The 14422-nt window shown below is 42.6% G+C and overlaps 1 protein-coding gene across 2 annotated transcripts in view; it reads left to right on the top strand.

Annotated features, from left to right (window-relative positions):
* The window catches only part of EIF2B3 (eukaryotic translation initiation factor 2B, subunit 3 gamma, 58kDa), a 59527-nt gene extending 49215 nt beyond the window's left edge, over positions 1 to 10312 (top strand). For both annotated transcript variants that reach the window (XM_004678934.2, XM_012721996.1), the window contains exons 11-12: positions 2031 to 2134; positions 10149 to 10312. In XM_004678934.2, coding sequence (XP_004678991.1) covers positions 2031 to 2134; positions 10149 to 10201 — 157 coding nt within the window. In that variant the 3' untranslated portion in view covers positions 10202 to 10312. The remainder of the gene's footprint in view (positions 1 to 2030; positions 2135 to 10148) is intronic.
* Positions 10313 to 14422: the final 4110 nt, after the last annotated feature.

Raw genomic sequence — 14422 nt, 5'->3', positions numbered from 1 at the left:
GAGATTTTTAAGTGACAAACTAATAGTCTTGTTATGTATTATGTATCTTATGCTTTCTGTATTTCATATTTCCTCTTTGGAGGATAATTTTCCCCAAGGAGCAGAAACTACCCTAAAGGTGACAGGACTGCTTGCTGAAGATAGAAGGCAAATTGGAACGTTTGGAAGATCCCTTAGTGCCCACCCATTGAGTGTATCTTGAGTGACCCAAATAGCAAATTATTACTATCTCTGTCCATCACTACAGCACACATCACAATAGGCATGGCTTATAAAGTTCCAGCATTTGGGAAGATTTTTTTTTTTAAAGATTTATTTATTTATACAGAACTGGGGTACAGGCCAGAGATGCGGAGGGTGAGAGGATTCACCAGAGACAGAGTGGGGAGCAGAACAGGCAGATCGAGGAAGTACACTGCTGAGGGGAGCAGCTGGCGGGTCAGGAGAGGTTTGCCGCGCCATGTGGATCTCCTCCGGGGATTGAACTCATGAGGAAGTGGCTTAATCTTCTTAGTGCAGTGCTGTAGCCCGCTGCGCCACCAGGGAGGGCCAGGGAAGATACTTTTAACGGCACATGCATCAATGTTTACAATCTTTGAAATATCCTCTTCCTCATTCCCTGTGTCCCTCAGGCTGCTTGAGGATTTTTCCCTGGTTGATTTTTTGGTCTGCTTTTATTTAAATGTATCTTCACACCCTTCCTATTCATCTACTCTCCTCCAGTTGACTCTTTCAGATACTGAACATTCCATTGTTAGAACAGAACTCTTTCCACAGTGCCATCTCAGCTCGGAAAAGCAGCTCAGTAGTTCCAGGCTTCCTTCACTTCCCCCCCTCCTCTTTTTAGGGGGGGGATTATGATTAAATGAATAAGTTCAGGAATCAGGTAGACATAGATTTGAGCCTGCTACTTGGCAATTACATAGTTTTGGATAAAAGACATAACTTTTCAGAATCTGTTACCTCATTTGCAAAATGTGGTTATTTTACCTTCAGAAGTAAAAATGATAGTCCCAGAATTGTCTTAGAAGGTTTTTTGTTCTACCAAGAAAGATTAATGAGGGCCAGAACATTGAAGATGTGTGTGTGTGCGTATGTGTGTATTACCATGCCCAGTCTATTTTTTTCTGAGAAAATGACTAGATTTGTAAGTCACTCCTATAATATACAAAGTGTTTAAAATAGCATAGTACAAGTGCACAGGACTATGGTGATGGCACATGGGTGACTTGGTGATGGAAAACCCATGGGGATTACAATTGAGATGAAAAAAAAATGTACAAAATGATGTAAAAATAAACTATTTTATATATATATAGCATAGTACGAGGCATAGAGTAAGTATTCAATAAATGCTAGTGAATTTTCAAAAGGACTTTCCCCCTACCCACTGGTCTCTAGGAGCCAAGAAGATACTCTTTAAACATTTAAATGCTAAGAGCAAGCAGTGTTACTCTTCAGAGTATAGCTTTAGGGTCTAGAGTAGTCTTTTATGTGGCATTGAGCTGATTTAAAAACATCCTTTTTTCCTAAATGAGTATGGTTTTGATTAACCAGAGTATGTGATGAGAGCTGTGGGGTATCCATTGTTTCCATAGCTGATCTCCTAGGAAGAGTCATGGGATCCGAACCTCAAATGAAATTTGATATATAGTTCCAGATGAGAAGCAGGAGTGCTGGGTTGGGCCAGGGACCAGTGCCAGCCTCCACACCCAGACCAAAGGAGAAGAGATTGGATGGAATTTAGACCTCCAGGTCTGGGGTGCCTAAAGAAATGAAGTCAGAATGTCTGCTCTTTTCAGATTTTTCAAATCCATTATGAATATATCCCAACCCTGGATTTCTCTAAAGTTGTGTCCTCCCTTCACTCAGCTGAGCCATGCTGCCTCCCAGTGATAACTTGAGACAAGTAGCCATTTACTGGACTGACCAGCTATTCCTAGCCAAGGGAGGAGCCAGACCCCCAATCCATAGTAGTGAAAATGATGACGAGAGCTGTGGTATACCCTAACTTGGCTACTGTATTACAGAAGCAACATCCAGGGGAGTGTCATCTGTAATAATGCTGTGATTGAGAAGGGAGCAGACATCAAGGACTGCCTCATTGGAAGTGGCCAGAGGATTGATGCCAAAGGTAAATCAAAATCCAAATTACAGTTTTTTACAGATCATACTAATACCAGTAATGCTCATTGCTGGGAATAAGGACATGCATACACTGCAGATAAGAACACAAGTTGATAAAGCCATCTTAAGTGGGGGATTGATATCATTGTCAAATATTTTTACTTTGACTTAGTTCCACTTTTAGGAGTTTATCCTATAGGCAAGCTCATATATGTGTGCAGCTTAACGACCAAAAAATTTTAAGCCTAACAAAGAGACCTAATGGCCTAGGTTGGCATGAGTATTTCACAAAGAAGGTTCTAGAAGTAGCTCTGGCCTGCTGGTGCTAAAGTCCTTAAGCACTTCAAGTGACCTAGTATTTAGGGGAAGTAGTCCCATCGATTTCCTGACCTGGGAGGTTAACAGCTTCTTCAGAAGTTATTCATTCAGAATTATCCTCAACTGCTTAGAGGTGATGCTATGAGCTGTGCTGTTAGCTCACTCTGCTCTATAGCCTATCGAAAGAAGACATAGCACTTGAGACCCGTACAAGCATCAGGGTTTCCCTACTTGACTGAGCAAATAAGAACATAATTTGACTGGATATTTTTAACCAAAAAGTGGACAAAGCTCAAAATCAATAAGAATAATTCCTTTTGAGATTATTCATAAACCTAAAATAGGGTGAATAGGGGAGCTTCTGAAGGAATTAACCCCAGCATAACCCAGAATGTGTTAGCTACCAGTGGACCTTTTATCACACACATATTCTCTACCCAGGCCTTCCCCCCAACCCAGGCTGGAGCTCCAGTTGCCTATGTTCACCAATTCTGAATTTGTAGAAGCCACATTATTTTTCTTCTCTCCAATGAATGGAGGCTTCTTCAATTTTTCTTCATCTTCTCTTTTTAAAAGTCATATGCCCCCTTTTTATAATTTATAATCAAACAGACCTGGGTTCAGATCTCAGCTAAGAAACTCACTAAATGTACACCAGGTTAAAATTTTATTCTTTATGTGGGACATATACACAATGAAATATTACTCAGCAATCAAAAAGGTTAAACTCTGCCTTTTGTAGCAACATGAATGAAGCTGGAAGGGATCATGCTTAGTGAAATAAGCCAGAAAAAAAAGGAAAAATACCAGATGATTTCACTCATAGCAGGAGTATGAAGGACCAGGGGAAATAATAATAATAATAATAATAATAATAATAATAATAATAATAATAATAATAATGAACAACTATATACCAGAGACATTTTATGGGAGTGGAATGGGGAATGGGATCAAAAATGGGGGGGGTATACACTGGACTCTGGTGATGGCACAATGGCACATGAGTGATTTGGTGATGCGAAGCCCAAGGTGATTACAACTAAAATGGAAAAAGGCACAAAATGATGTAAAAATAAACTATTATATTATTTTTTAAAAATTTATTCTTTAGGCCTCAGATTTTCAAAACTAGAAAATTTGAAATAATAATATCTATCTTTGAATGTCACTGTGACAATTAAATACAGTCAGATATTGTAAAGAGTACATACAAGTCCTGGAAGCTTACTGAGCAACTTTTACTTACTTTTTTTTTTTTTAAAGATTTATTTATTTAGGGTCCTCCCTGGTGGTGCACTGGGTTGGAGTGCAGCACTACAAAGCTAGTGGCCAGCATGAGTTCAATCCCCGCCAGGGAGGTGACCCACATGGTGCAGCAGACCTCTCCTGTCTCACCTGCTGCTCCTCTCAGCAGTGTATACCCCAGTTCTGTATACATAAATAAGTAAGTCTTCAAAAAAATTATTTATTTATGCATATAAGAACTGGGGTACAGGCCAGAGGTGCAGGGGTGGTGACGATTTACCAGAGACAGAGTGGGGAGCAGAACAGGCAGATCAATGAAGTACACTGCTGAAAGGAGCAGCGTGAGGGTCAGGAGACGTCTGCCGCGCCATGTGGGTCAGCTCCCTGGCCAGGTTTCATAGTCTGTGCTTTAACCCACTGCACCACCAGGGAAGGCCTACCTGTTGGTAGTTTCTTAAAAATAGGATTCAGAATCTCCAGCCTTTTCTCTGTTTCATGGGAGGCCTTCGAAGGGATCCCCAGAACTTTAAAAGCAGCAACTCAGCTTTGAATTTGTAGAAGCCACATCATTTTCTGTGGAGCTTCTTTCTTACTCTGTCCCTCCTCTGTCTCCGTGTTGCATTTCTCAGTCCCTCTTTGTTCTCTTTTATTTGGATTTGTGACCACACACATTGTTCCTTCCACCTCCTTCTTGCCTCTTTGTCTTAGTAAATTATCTCCTGCTCAGCAAAAAGTAGAAACATCCCCCAGTGTTTTCTTCTTTCAGTTCCTCTGGAGGCTAGGAACTGCTTCCTTTTGTTGCTTTTATTAAAGGGTTTAGATGCCATAGGCATGTTTTGAATGAATGAATTCCATTTGCCAACACCCTAAAATGTTCCTTCTTTCCCATGTGCAGTAACCTGGAGCCACACTATTTCTCCCCATGCCCAGCAAAGTATTTGTATTCCATTTACTCTTCAAGGACCCCTTTTCATGATGCATGAGTAACAACTGAATGCCAGATACTGAAGATTTAAGAAATGGCATCTTCCATCAGGGATCCCAGAACAGGCCAAGCCTTTGGGGTATCATAGACTTAAAATCTGTCTGTCTCTTAACTATGTGCCCATTTTTTAGTAAGGAGACTCCTTAATAGGATCCTGGAAAAGTGGTGACCAGGAGGTCATATGTACTCAACTGGAAAATTCCAACCATTCCTTTTCTCTGTCATCTTTGAAGGAACCAAGGCATCTAGCAATTTAGCACAGCAGAATTCCTGCTCCAGGTGCTCCTGGTTAAACATCTCTGCAGCCAAGCCATATGGAAAAAGCAAATTCCTGGCTAACAGTGTAGCGCTCAACTATGGATGACCCAGACAAACACTAGTGACTCCAGTCCTCATCAGCAAAGAACTCAGTCCATAGCAAAATTCACAGTCAGTCTCCCTCACATGGATATTTCAAGAAAGATCATGCATCCTCAGAGGTAATGGTGTCCCCTCTCTAAACCCTAACCATTTGCATACCTATCACCACATCCATACCAGTCTTCTACCTCAAAAATGTGACTCTTATCACCCAAGTATAAGTCTCTAGCAGTTTCTAGCAACTCTGGCTTTTCTCATCCCACCCCAGCATGCTCAGTGAAATCATCTCTGGCAGACAAGTTGACTTACACTCAACCAGTAGAAAGGCCACAGCTAACAAAGTCAAGGCCTGGGAAATTTGACTGGACACCTCATCTGAATATCTTCTTGCTGTAAAGAGATGACACAGCTCTCATTCCTGAGACTTCAGTGATCTTTTTGCTGTGAAAGTAGACCTGGTGGTTGCATAGGTCAACCCCTGGCTAGGAGGAATCCTTCCCAGCTTCCCAGCAGTATAGCTTTGATTTGTGACTTGTCACTCCCTTCTATCCCATTGTTTTTTCCTCCAAATTGCCATCCTCCTTTATACTTGTCCCTTTAGGATGTTGCCCAACCTGATTCCAGCCCAGAACTTCCCTTCTGTATTTTCTGGAAAAAATACAGCCTAGCAAAACTAGTATTGTTTATTGTTCCCTCCAGATTTCCTCTATCTTACAAAATCTCCATGAAAATACATTTAATACCTTCAAAATACCCTGACTCTCTAGTGAACAAGCCTTTTCTAATCTCCAGGTCAAGAGCAGACAGACTATAGGGAAGAAGGAAGAGTAGGGAAGGCAGGTGAGAAAAAGCTCAGAGAAGAAAGCATTGTCTACCCCAGGCAGGCACATAATTTGCCTCTCTGATCTGGAGAATTGATGCTCAAGGAGAGGGTTAACTGGAACTAGAACTGTCTTCAGAACAAGCCCTGGAAACTAGGAAGACACTGGATGAAAGCAGAGCAAATGTCAGTCTAGAGGGTGGAACTGATTCATAGTTGTAGAGGAATAAAGGATAAAAATGGAGCTTTTAAAGAGGTACCCTGGGAAACCAGCCAGAAAAACATTTCCTTTGTTCTTTTTGATCAGTCTTAGCTCCAGGATAGAGCCTGATTGACTAGTCAGTCATAGTCCAGAAACAGCCCCAGCCCTGGAGAAATTAGGTGTCTGAGCACTATTAGGCTCCTTCCCGTTCCTCTCAGATGACTGTGAAGTATAGAAAGAATCACCTCCAGGCCTCCCTGATGGCGTAGAAATTAAATCACACTATCAGGCTGTCGCCAACCACTGTGGCACAAGTTCGATCCCCAGCCACGGAGCTACCCCACATGGCTCAGCAGACCTCTCCTATCTTCCCCAGTGCTCTCTTCAGTGGTGTATTTCAGTAGATCCACGTATTTTGCTCCCCCCTCTGACTTTTGAATCCTTTCCCCACACCCCTGCCCCAGTTTTTGTACGTGTGTATAAATAAATAAATCTTTAAAATAAAAAAAAAATCACTTCCTTAAGTAGGAGTGAACAGCCTGGACCCTGTCACATTCTGTAACTTCTGTTTAATATTTTTCAAAGCACTATGCTGGGCTCTTTGGAGATTTTTGTTGATTCCCCACAACTTTGTCAGGAAACTAAAACCCAAAAGATGTGACATAATTTGCTTAAAGTCATATTGGAATTCAAGTCTTTATGACTCAAAATCTCTTTCTTTGGGATTAAGAAATAAAGCAGAGAGGAGTCCAGTGGTCTTTGATAGAATATTATGGGTGCTTTAGTGGTAGGTGTGGTGTGATAACAAACATCTGAGAAATGTGAACCTATATCTCTAAATCATATAGGTGTTGTAAACCAGTGTTACATCAATAAAAATAAATACAAGTTTTAAAGATTAAAACTTCAAAAGATTTCTTGCCTGTACTGTCTTTTTCTTCTTTCCTTTCCTATCCTTTCTTTCTCACATGAGATTTTCTCTGTCCAATGTGGTGGACAGCAAACTTTGTGAAAGACTAAAACCTAGGTTTCTTTTCCTACTGAAGGTGAGAAGAGGTTTGAAGAGGGTTTGAATCCCTTGCTATAATACACCAGTTATACAGTATATTCTCTTTAACAAGAAATTAGAGGTCATCTCTTCCAACCATACTTCTTTTCCTACATCTGTACTCTCATATAATCCCCAAATTACTCACTCACATTCAACAAACATCACCACTATCTAGGCTCTGGTACTTGGGTATAAAAATTAACAAGACTTGCTGTGAGCTATTTGTTGACTATTAGAGAGACAAACAAGTAAATAAATAAGTCTAGTAAGGTTTCACAGATTATATTGGTAGAAAATTGTTGGGGTCAACTAAGAGAAATTGGTTAGTTCTTGGCACATAGATCAGAAATACCATCTTAAAAGAAAAAATTAAGGTGAAATCTTGAAATTTTACAGTATTTTCCAAATATATAAATGGGGAGCCATAATACCAGCATCCAAAGGCAAAGAAAAGAAGTAATGTGTTGAAAACTACAAGTCACTTGGGTAATCGAGAATAGAGGAAATAAGGGAGATATTCCTACAATGCTCAAAATGTGGGTAGAGCAGAAGACATGTCTGAAATCTCAATGTCTCCAAAGAGACCATCAGAAGCCTCCTTTCTACTGGCAGAGCACAAGGAGGCTCCCAGCTAAAGGCAATATGAAAGATCCACATGTCTATCAACCTTGGTCTCGTCAGCAAGGATCGTCATTTTTCCTACACCAAAAGCTGAGGAGTAGAGTCTCAGGAAAACCAGAGTTTCTGCCTGACCTATCAGGATCACACTTAAACCTCCAAATGTGGCATGAAAGGTGTTGGGTCTTCATGGGCCATGGGAGGTAGCACAGAAACAATTCATTTTCAGCCAGCTGATAGCATTTTCCCTCTGAACCAGTAGGAGACTGGGAAACTCTCCGGCCTCCTACATTTGCCTGATACCTCCAAGCAGGAAGCCCCTAGCTCCCCTTACTCCTCCCCCCAGACCGTTGGGTCTGTGCCTCCTTCCCGTAGCTCTTATTCCTTGAAAGCTAACCTTTTTTTTCCCCCTAACCTTTTTTCTCCTAACTTTTCATCACATCATTGGCCAGCTCCCAGGACACTCTCCTAAGTATATTGACAGTTCACAGTCTTCCTCTCCAACACCTCTCTTTCGCCAAACAACTTTGCCAACTTAAATGTTCACTGGTGAACTATCTAACCCACAGCTTCACAATTCCCTCAACTCATCTACTCTTCTAACCTTTAGCTCCTTTCAGCTTTAGCAAACTACTTCCATAACCTTATCCTATCTTTGTCATTACCTAAAACCTCTGAAATTTGTCGTGTGCCATTAGCTGTGCCAACTATTGAGGTATAGTCATAAACACACTGCCCTTGCCAGTGAGATTTTTACAGGGAAGCAGAGGAGAATGATATAATGATATACAGTGTTGTAAAGATAGAGATACGTATTAGGTAAAATACGGGGGTTTTGTTTGTTTGTTTGTTTTAAAGATTTATTTATGTATATAAGAATTGAGGTACAAGCCAGAGGTGCAGGGGGTGGGGGTGAGAGGATTCACCAAAGACAGAGTAGGATGCAGAACAGGCAGGTGTACTGAAACACACAGCTGAGGGGAGCAGCAGGTGAGAAAAGAGAGGTTTGCGGTGCCATGTTGATCACCTCCCTGGCCTGGAATTGAACTCGTGCTGCAGTGACTGTGGAGAGCTTCATAGTGCTGGACTTAACCCCCTGCACCCCCACGGAGGCCCTAGTAAAGTGTTTTGTGTTTTTTTTTTTTTTTCATTTAGGTATTATTTTAGTAACTCCTAGTGTAATTTTTGTACACATTTGTAATATCTATATAATTTTTTTTCTTTTGATTAGTTTTTTTATTTTATAAATTTTCTTTTTTATTTTATAAGTTTATTTTTACATCATTTTTTACATTTTTTTTTCATCTCAATTGTAATCCCCATGGGTTTCCCATCACCAAGTCACCCGTGTGCCATCACCATAATCCCGTGCACTTCCTTCCCTACCCCCCACCCCTGTTTTTGATCCCATTCCCCACTCCACCCCAACAAAAATGTCTCTGGTATATGATTGTTCATTATTCTTGTTATTTTCTTGCCTGGTCCATTATACACCTGCTATGAGTAAAACCATCCGGTATTTTTCTTTCTCTTTCTGGCTTATCTCACTAAGCATGATCTTTTCCAGCTCCATCCAAGTTGCTAGAGTAATATTTTTTGTTGCTGAGTAATATTCCATTGTATATATGTACCACCTCTTTTTAATCCAGTCATCTACTTTTGGGCATTTGGGTTGTTTCCATGTAGTAGAGGTGCTTGATTGGGGAATTTAGAATAAGAGGGATTGGGGACAGAAAAAGGCCCTCTGAGCAGAGGAACAGAATATGCTGAGGTCTAGCACTGATAGGTATAAATGGAGAATGGTGGGAAGTGAGCCTGGAGAGGTAGACCATGGAGCAGACATTTTAGGTTTGAATTTAGCAAAATAATGTCCTCCGTTGAGCAGTAAATGATGCCTTAACTCATTGATTCCGCTCAACAACCCTATGGAGTAGGTGGCATTATTTTCATGTTATATATGAGGCATCTTCCTTCCTTCTTTGGATATGTTTATTTATCCGTTTAGTCTTATTTCTATCACTCTTCCCCCCACCTTCCTTATTCTCTGACTACACCCCAGCATTTCATGTTCCCCTTTCTTATATCTTTATGTCTTTGCTCCTTTTCTAACAACCTGGAATGCCCTCTCTTTGATTTACAACCTGAAAAACACTATTCATCCTTTAACATCCAGCTCCAGTCCCCCTGCTGTGTGTGATGTCTCTCTCCAAAGAGCCAGGTGTTAGAGACTTGGTTCCTGCATGGGAAGATGCTATCTTTCTTATAGTCCCTTTGGCAAATTCTGTTCCCAAGATTCTCTCAAGAGCAGAGTTACACAGGAAAGAAAGAAATGTTTATGAACATAGAATTAGATATAATTAGTTTTGAAATTACCTCTTTTGCTGCCAGTTCTCAAAGAACGTTTTCTTTTCTTTTGTAGCCAAGCGAGTAAACGAGGTGATCGTGGGGAATGACCAGCTCATGGAGATCTGACTTACCAGCAAGTCAGATTCCGTCTTCTTGGTCCTTAGTACTACGGATATTGGCCGGCCCATCTGTTTGACTCTGTATTTATTTCCCAATAAAGAAGCGCTCCCAAAGGCATGCTGGAAACTTGTGGAGTAGTTCCAACCTCCGTGTCAGGTGGGCTCCAGGGATACACACTGTGTATTCATGAGTCATATGGTAAAGTTTTGTCCGTTTGGAGCAATTGAGTACAACAATGACCTAACTCTTATGTACCAAAGTTTTGAGGTAGAGACAATAGCTGCTCAGTGGTGAAACTCCTAGCTACTTTCTGCTTCACTGGCCCAGCCTCGTCCATTAAAGCACCTGCCACCTTAGAGAACCTGGAGTACTCCAGTCCTTGACCCTGATCAGGCCTTCTCCACTGATAGGCTTCGCTTCTGGCAGTGCCGTGTCTGCACATGATACTCCCTGCCTCTGCTGGGCTAGGGTGGCCCAAGCCTTAGCCCAGGACTTGTTACTCTGCTCCCGTACCTGCCACACAAATTGGCAGCCACTGCCACCACTCAACCCCCAACCTCACCCTCTACCCATGCCAGTTACTCCCTATGTTCCCAGTCTCCCGCTACTTCATCCAGCTCAGGTGTATTCCTTGGAGACAATAAAAGAAGCAGAAAGCAACTGCCACCTAACCAACAAGCCTATCCCCCAAGTTTTAGCGGAAGAAGGAGTAATAAAAGAAGTCCATGTTCTAGGAAACCACACCCCTTCTTACCTCCCCATAGGGAGGTCTGACCAGCCTCGCAAGGAAGAAGCAAGAAAACCTGTAACATGGTTATAGGTTCTGAAATTCTGAAACTCTTCTTCAGCTGCACTCCTTTATAACCTAATTATACACACTCCTTCAGATAATTGAGGAATGGATTTCCATATTCCCAAACACACATATACACACTGCCTCTCCCTGCACTGATTTTACATCCTGCAGGTGTTTGGTTAGAGATAAAAGTGGTTCCTGGGGTGAGATTTCACCTCTTAGAATTATCAAAGTAAAGGTTTCTCTTGATGTCTTCACTGTGGGTGGCAGTAATTATAAAGACTGATTTGAAATACTGGTTTCTACATCACTTCAAAAATCTCAGATTCACTTGAGTAATCTTGCCTGATCTTAGTGTTGTGTTCATTGAACTTGTGAGGAATGAGATGAATATTCCTACCCTAGGGCATCTCCACCTCCTCCACCAGCCTTCTTGGGAGCTCTGTAGCTCCACCTTCCTCCTTCTGGTCAGGACAAGGTGCCTGAATGTTTGCCCTAATCAGACAGAAGCTGAAATAGCCTGACAGAAATGGTTGAAAGCAGTCAGACTGAGGGAGAACAGATGTTCCCCACTATTTAGTTTAAGGGGCCCATGTACTACTGCAGACAGTCCAGGCCTGGGTGGACTAAGACCTGTCCTCTGGAATGTTGTTTGGCTTTGGCCAACTCACTGCCTCTCCTCTGTCCCTACATGTTCACATCTTCAAAATGGGATAGTGGGATTGGGTGACTTGTAACGACCTTCCTATTCTCAGTATTGTCTCCTTTCTTAGGACTTTGGCTTTTGGGGTCCAGGTGATCCAAGAGGTCAGAAAACTACTTCTGAACCTAGAAAGGAAATGGTACTGCTTAGGTTTGGAGGGAAGGGTGGGTAGAGGAGGAGCAAAAAATTGATTAACTTTCCCAAATCCTTTCTGTGTCCCTTCTTTATCTTCCCCATTGAGCCATGGAACCCCTGAAAATAAGAAAGAGGAAAAAAATCTCTCCTTTGCCTCCCCCTTGTACAAGCCCATGAGCAGCCCCTGCACCAAGGAAAGGAGAAAGCTGGAGAAAACAGACAAGGTAAAGTTTCTCCAGGGGAAGACTTTGCTGAATCTCAGTCCCAACTGGAATACAGGACCTTGCTGTTTTCGACTATATAACTTCAGGACTGGCTAAGTGTCCAAGACGCCTTGATTTCTCTTCTGCTTGCTCTCTGTATGTCAGAAGGCAGGGACAACTTTTGTTTCCTTTCGGCAGTAACTATAAAAGGTTTGAGCATGTCTGAATATAGTGGGCAACTGAATGCTTGCCAGTCACCTCTCCATGGGACAGAAGCTTGAAGAGTAAAGCAAACAAAAGAGATGGTAGGAACTGCTCTGCCTTTCCCAGTGCCGCTCCATGAGGAACTAGAGGAAAGGAGGAAGGGAGTGTCAGTCCAAGCCACATCTTGGAGGACTCTGGAAGGTGTTGAGGAGTAGGGGTCTGGGAGTTTGCCAGGTCAGACAAAATTTGATAGCTACTACCCCAGGAGCCACCTCACCACTACCTGCTGGCAAGAGCTCCCCGAGTCTGTGAAGGACTGACTGCTAAGATTGCTCTCAAGGTTTTTATCCAAAGGTCTTTTCAGTCTTTCATCATATTATTCTTCCAATCCCACTCCCATCCAGAGAGGAAGGTGGGAGGAGATTGTCCTTCGTTGGAACCCCAAGAGCAATGTAAGGGCCTACATAGCATAATTTAAAAACTTTATTTCTGAAGAAGTGCAGTGTATACTTTCTTTATCCATATCCATCTCCACCCCTGAGGAGGTGCATAAGCCAGGCCTTTGTATGCTAATTGCTAAATAATTAAATGTGTCTGGAGAAAGGGGGAGACTGATGTGGGAAGGACCACCCAGACAGAAGGTCTAGAAGACTCAGCTCATAGAGCTGACAGGGAGAAAAAGAGGCTGGGCAAGAGAGAGAACATATTCTACTGGAGGCCTGCATGACCCGTCCTCGGCCTGAGCTGTCTGCCACCACCCAGAAGGATTGCATCAGGGGCTTTTCTGCCGTGGATAAATGGGGAGACTCGGTTTTGATTCTTAGCCTCTCTCCTGAAAGTGCAAGGTCATTCTCTGCTGTTGCAGCCTCTGGCACCAGAAACTTGACCAAAGCTATTGGCCTTAAGCTGCCTACAGGGAAGGGGCATACATACCCCATGCTGTGCTCCTAAATGTAAGGAGTGGCGCTGGAGGACTGCCAGGGCCCTGCATCCTTCAGAATTTCAGGGTCATTGCCTTTACCTGGCCCACTTAACAGAAGCCAACTTAAAGCATAAGTGAGGGGCCCTCCCTGGTGGCACAGCGGGTTAAAGCACAGTACTAAGAAGCTAAAGCCACTTCATCATGAGTTCAATCCCCACCCAGGAGGTGATGCACATGGCGTGGCAGACCTCTACTGACCCGCCCACTGCTCCCTTCAGCAGTGTGCTTCGTTGATCTGCCTGTTCTGCTCCCCGCTCTGTCTCTGGTGAAGCCTCTCACTGCTCCTGCAACTCAGACTTGTACCCCAGTTCTGTATGAATAAATAAATAAAAAAAAAAGCATAAGTGAGAAGGAAAAGATGGCCTCACCTGGCTCTTCTATTGACTATCCCGAGGCCTGGCCTGTCACTTTCCTGAACATGTGCTGTGTGTGTATGTCTGTCCTCCTGGCACTGTTCCATAGCCACGTATATTATCTTATTTAATTTTTATGTCAATGTTAAAGATTACAGGTCTTGTCTAAGATCTCATAGCCAGGAAATGAAAGATCCTTACCTGAAACTGTGTCTCCTCCTTTTAGAATCAGTGATTCTCCTACCTCTCCCATCTAATTGCTCTCCCTGTGGAAACCCCCAGCTAACAATAGTCACCCTGTTGTCTCTGTACTCCTCCTTAGGCTATGGACTTCTAAAAAGCAGGTTCCCTGCAACTCTAGAGCTTAACAAAGGTGAACATATAAGAGAACCTAATTAGGTTTACTGCCCAGTGATGGTGAATATAATTAGATTGCTTTTCTCCTTCAGTGGTTTGGACCAAAACACAGACCTACAGCCAGTAAAGCAGGCTGCTTGCAGAGAACCTCTACTTCCCTTCCTGTTCCTTGGGGTCTGTGGCTTTAGCTCCCCCTAACTGAACACAGCTTCACTCAGGAAGGGGGAAAAGAAAGTCATGTTGGAGCTTAGAGCATACAAAGGGCAGTCAGCCCTAAACTGGAAAGATGGGAACTGCAGGCCAATTTATCCCAGCCTACTTTTTGGACTACAGGTTTTTAGACAGGAAGGCCCTCCCCTTTAATAACCATAGAAGTGCTGGATACCACCGCAACCCTTAGCATTAGGGGGTGCAGAGAAAGCAGATACCCAGTCAACCAGGTGATTACAAATACATATTTCCATGGGCCATACATCTTGCAGAGTTTGGTAAGA

Source organism: Condylura cristata, unplaced genomic scaffold (genome assembly GCF_000260355.1).
Source record: "Condylura cristata isolate star-nosed mole 26May11 unplaced genomic scaffold, ConCri1.0 scaffold00008, whole genome shotgun sequence".
Classification (NCBI taxonomy): domain Eukaryota; kingdom Metazoa; phylum Chordata; class Mammalia; order Eulipotyphla; family Talpidae; genus Condylura; species Condylura cristata.
This window is presented reverse-complemented; position numbering and strand designations above follow the sequence as displayed.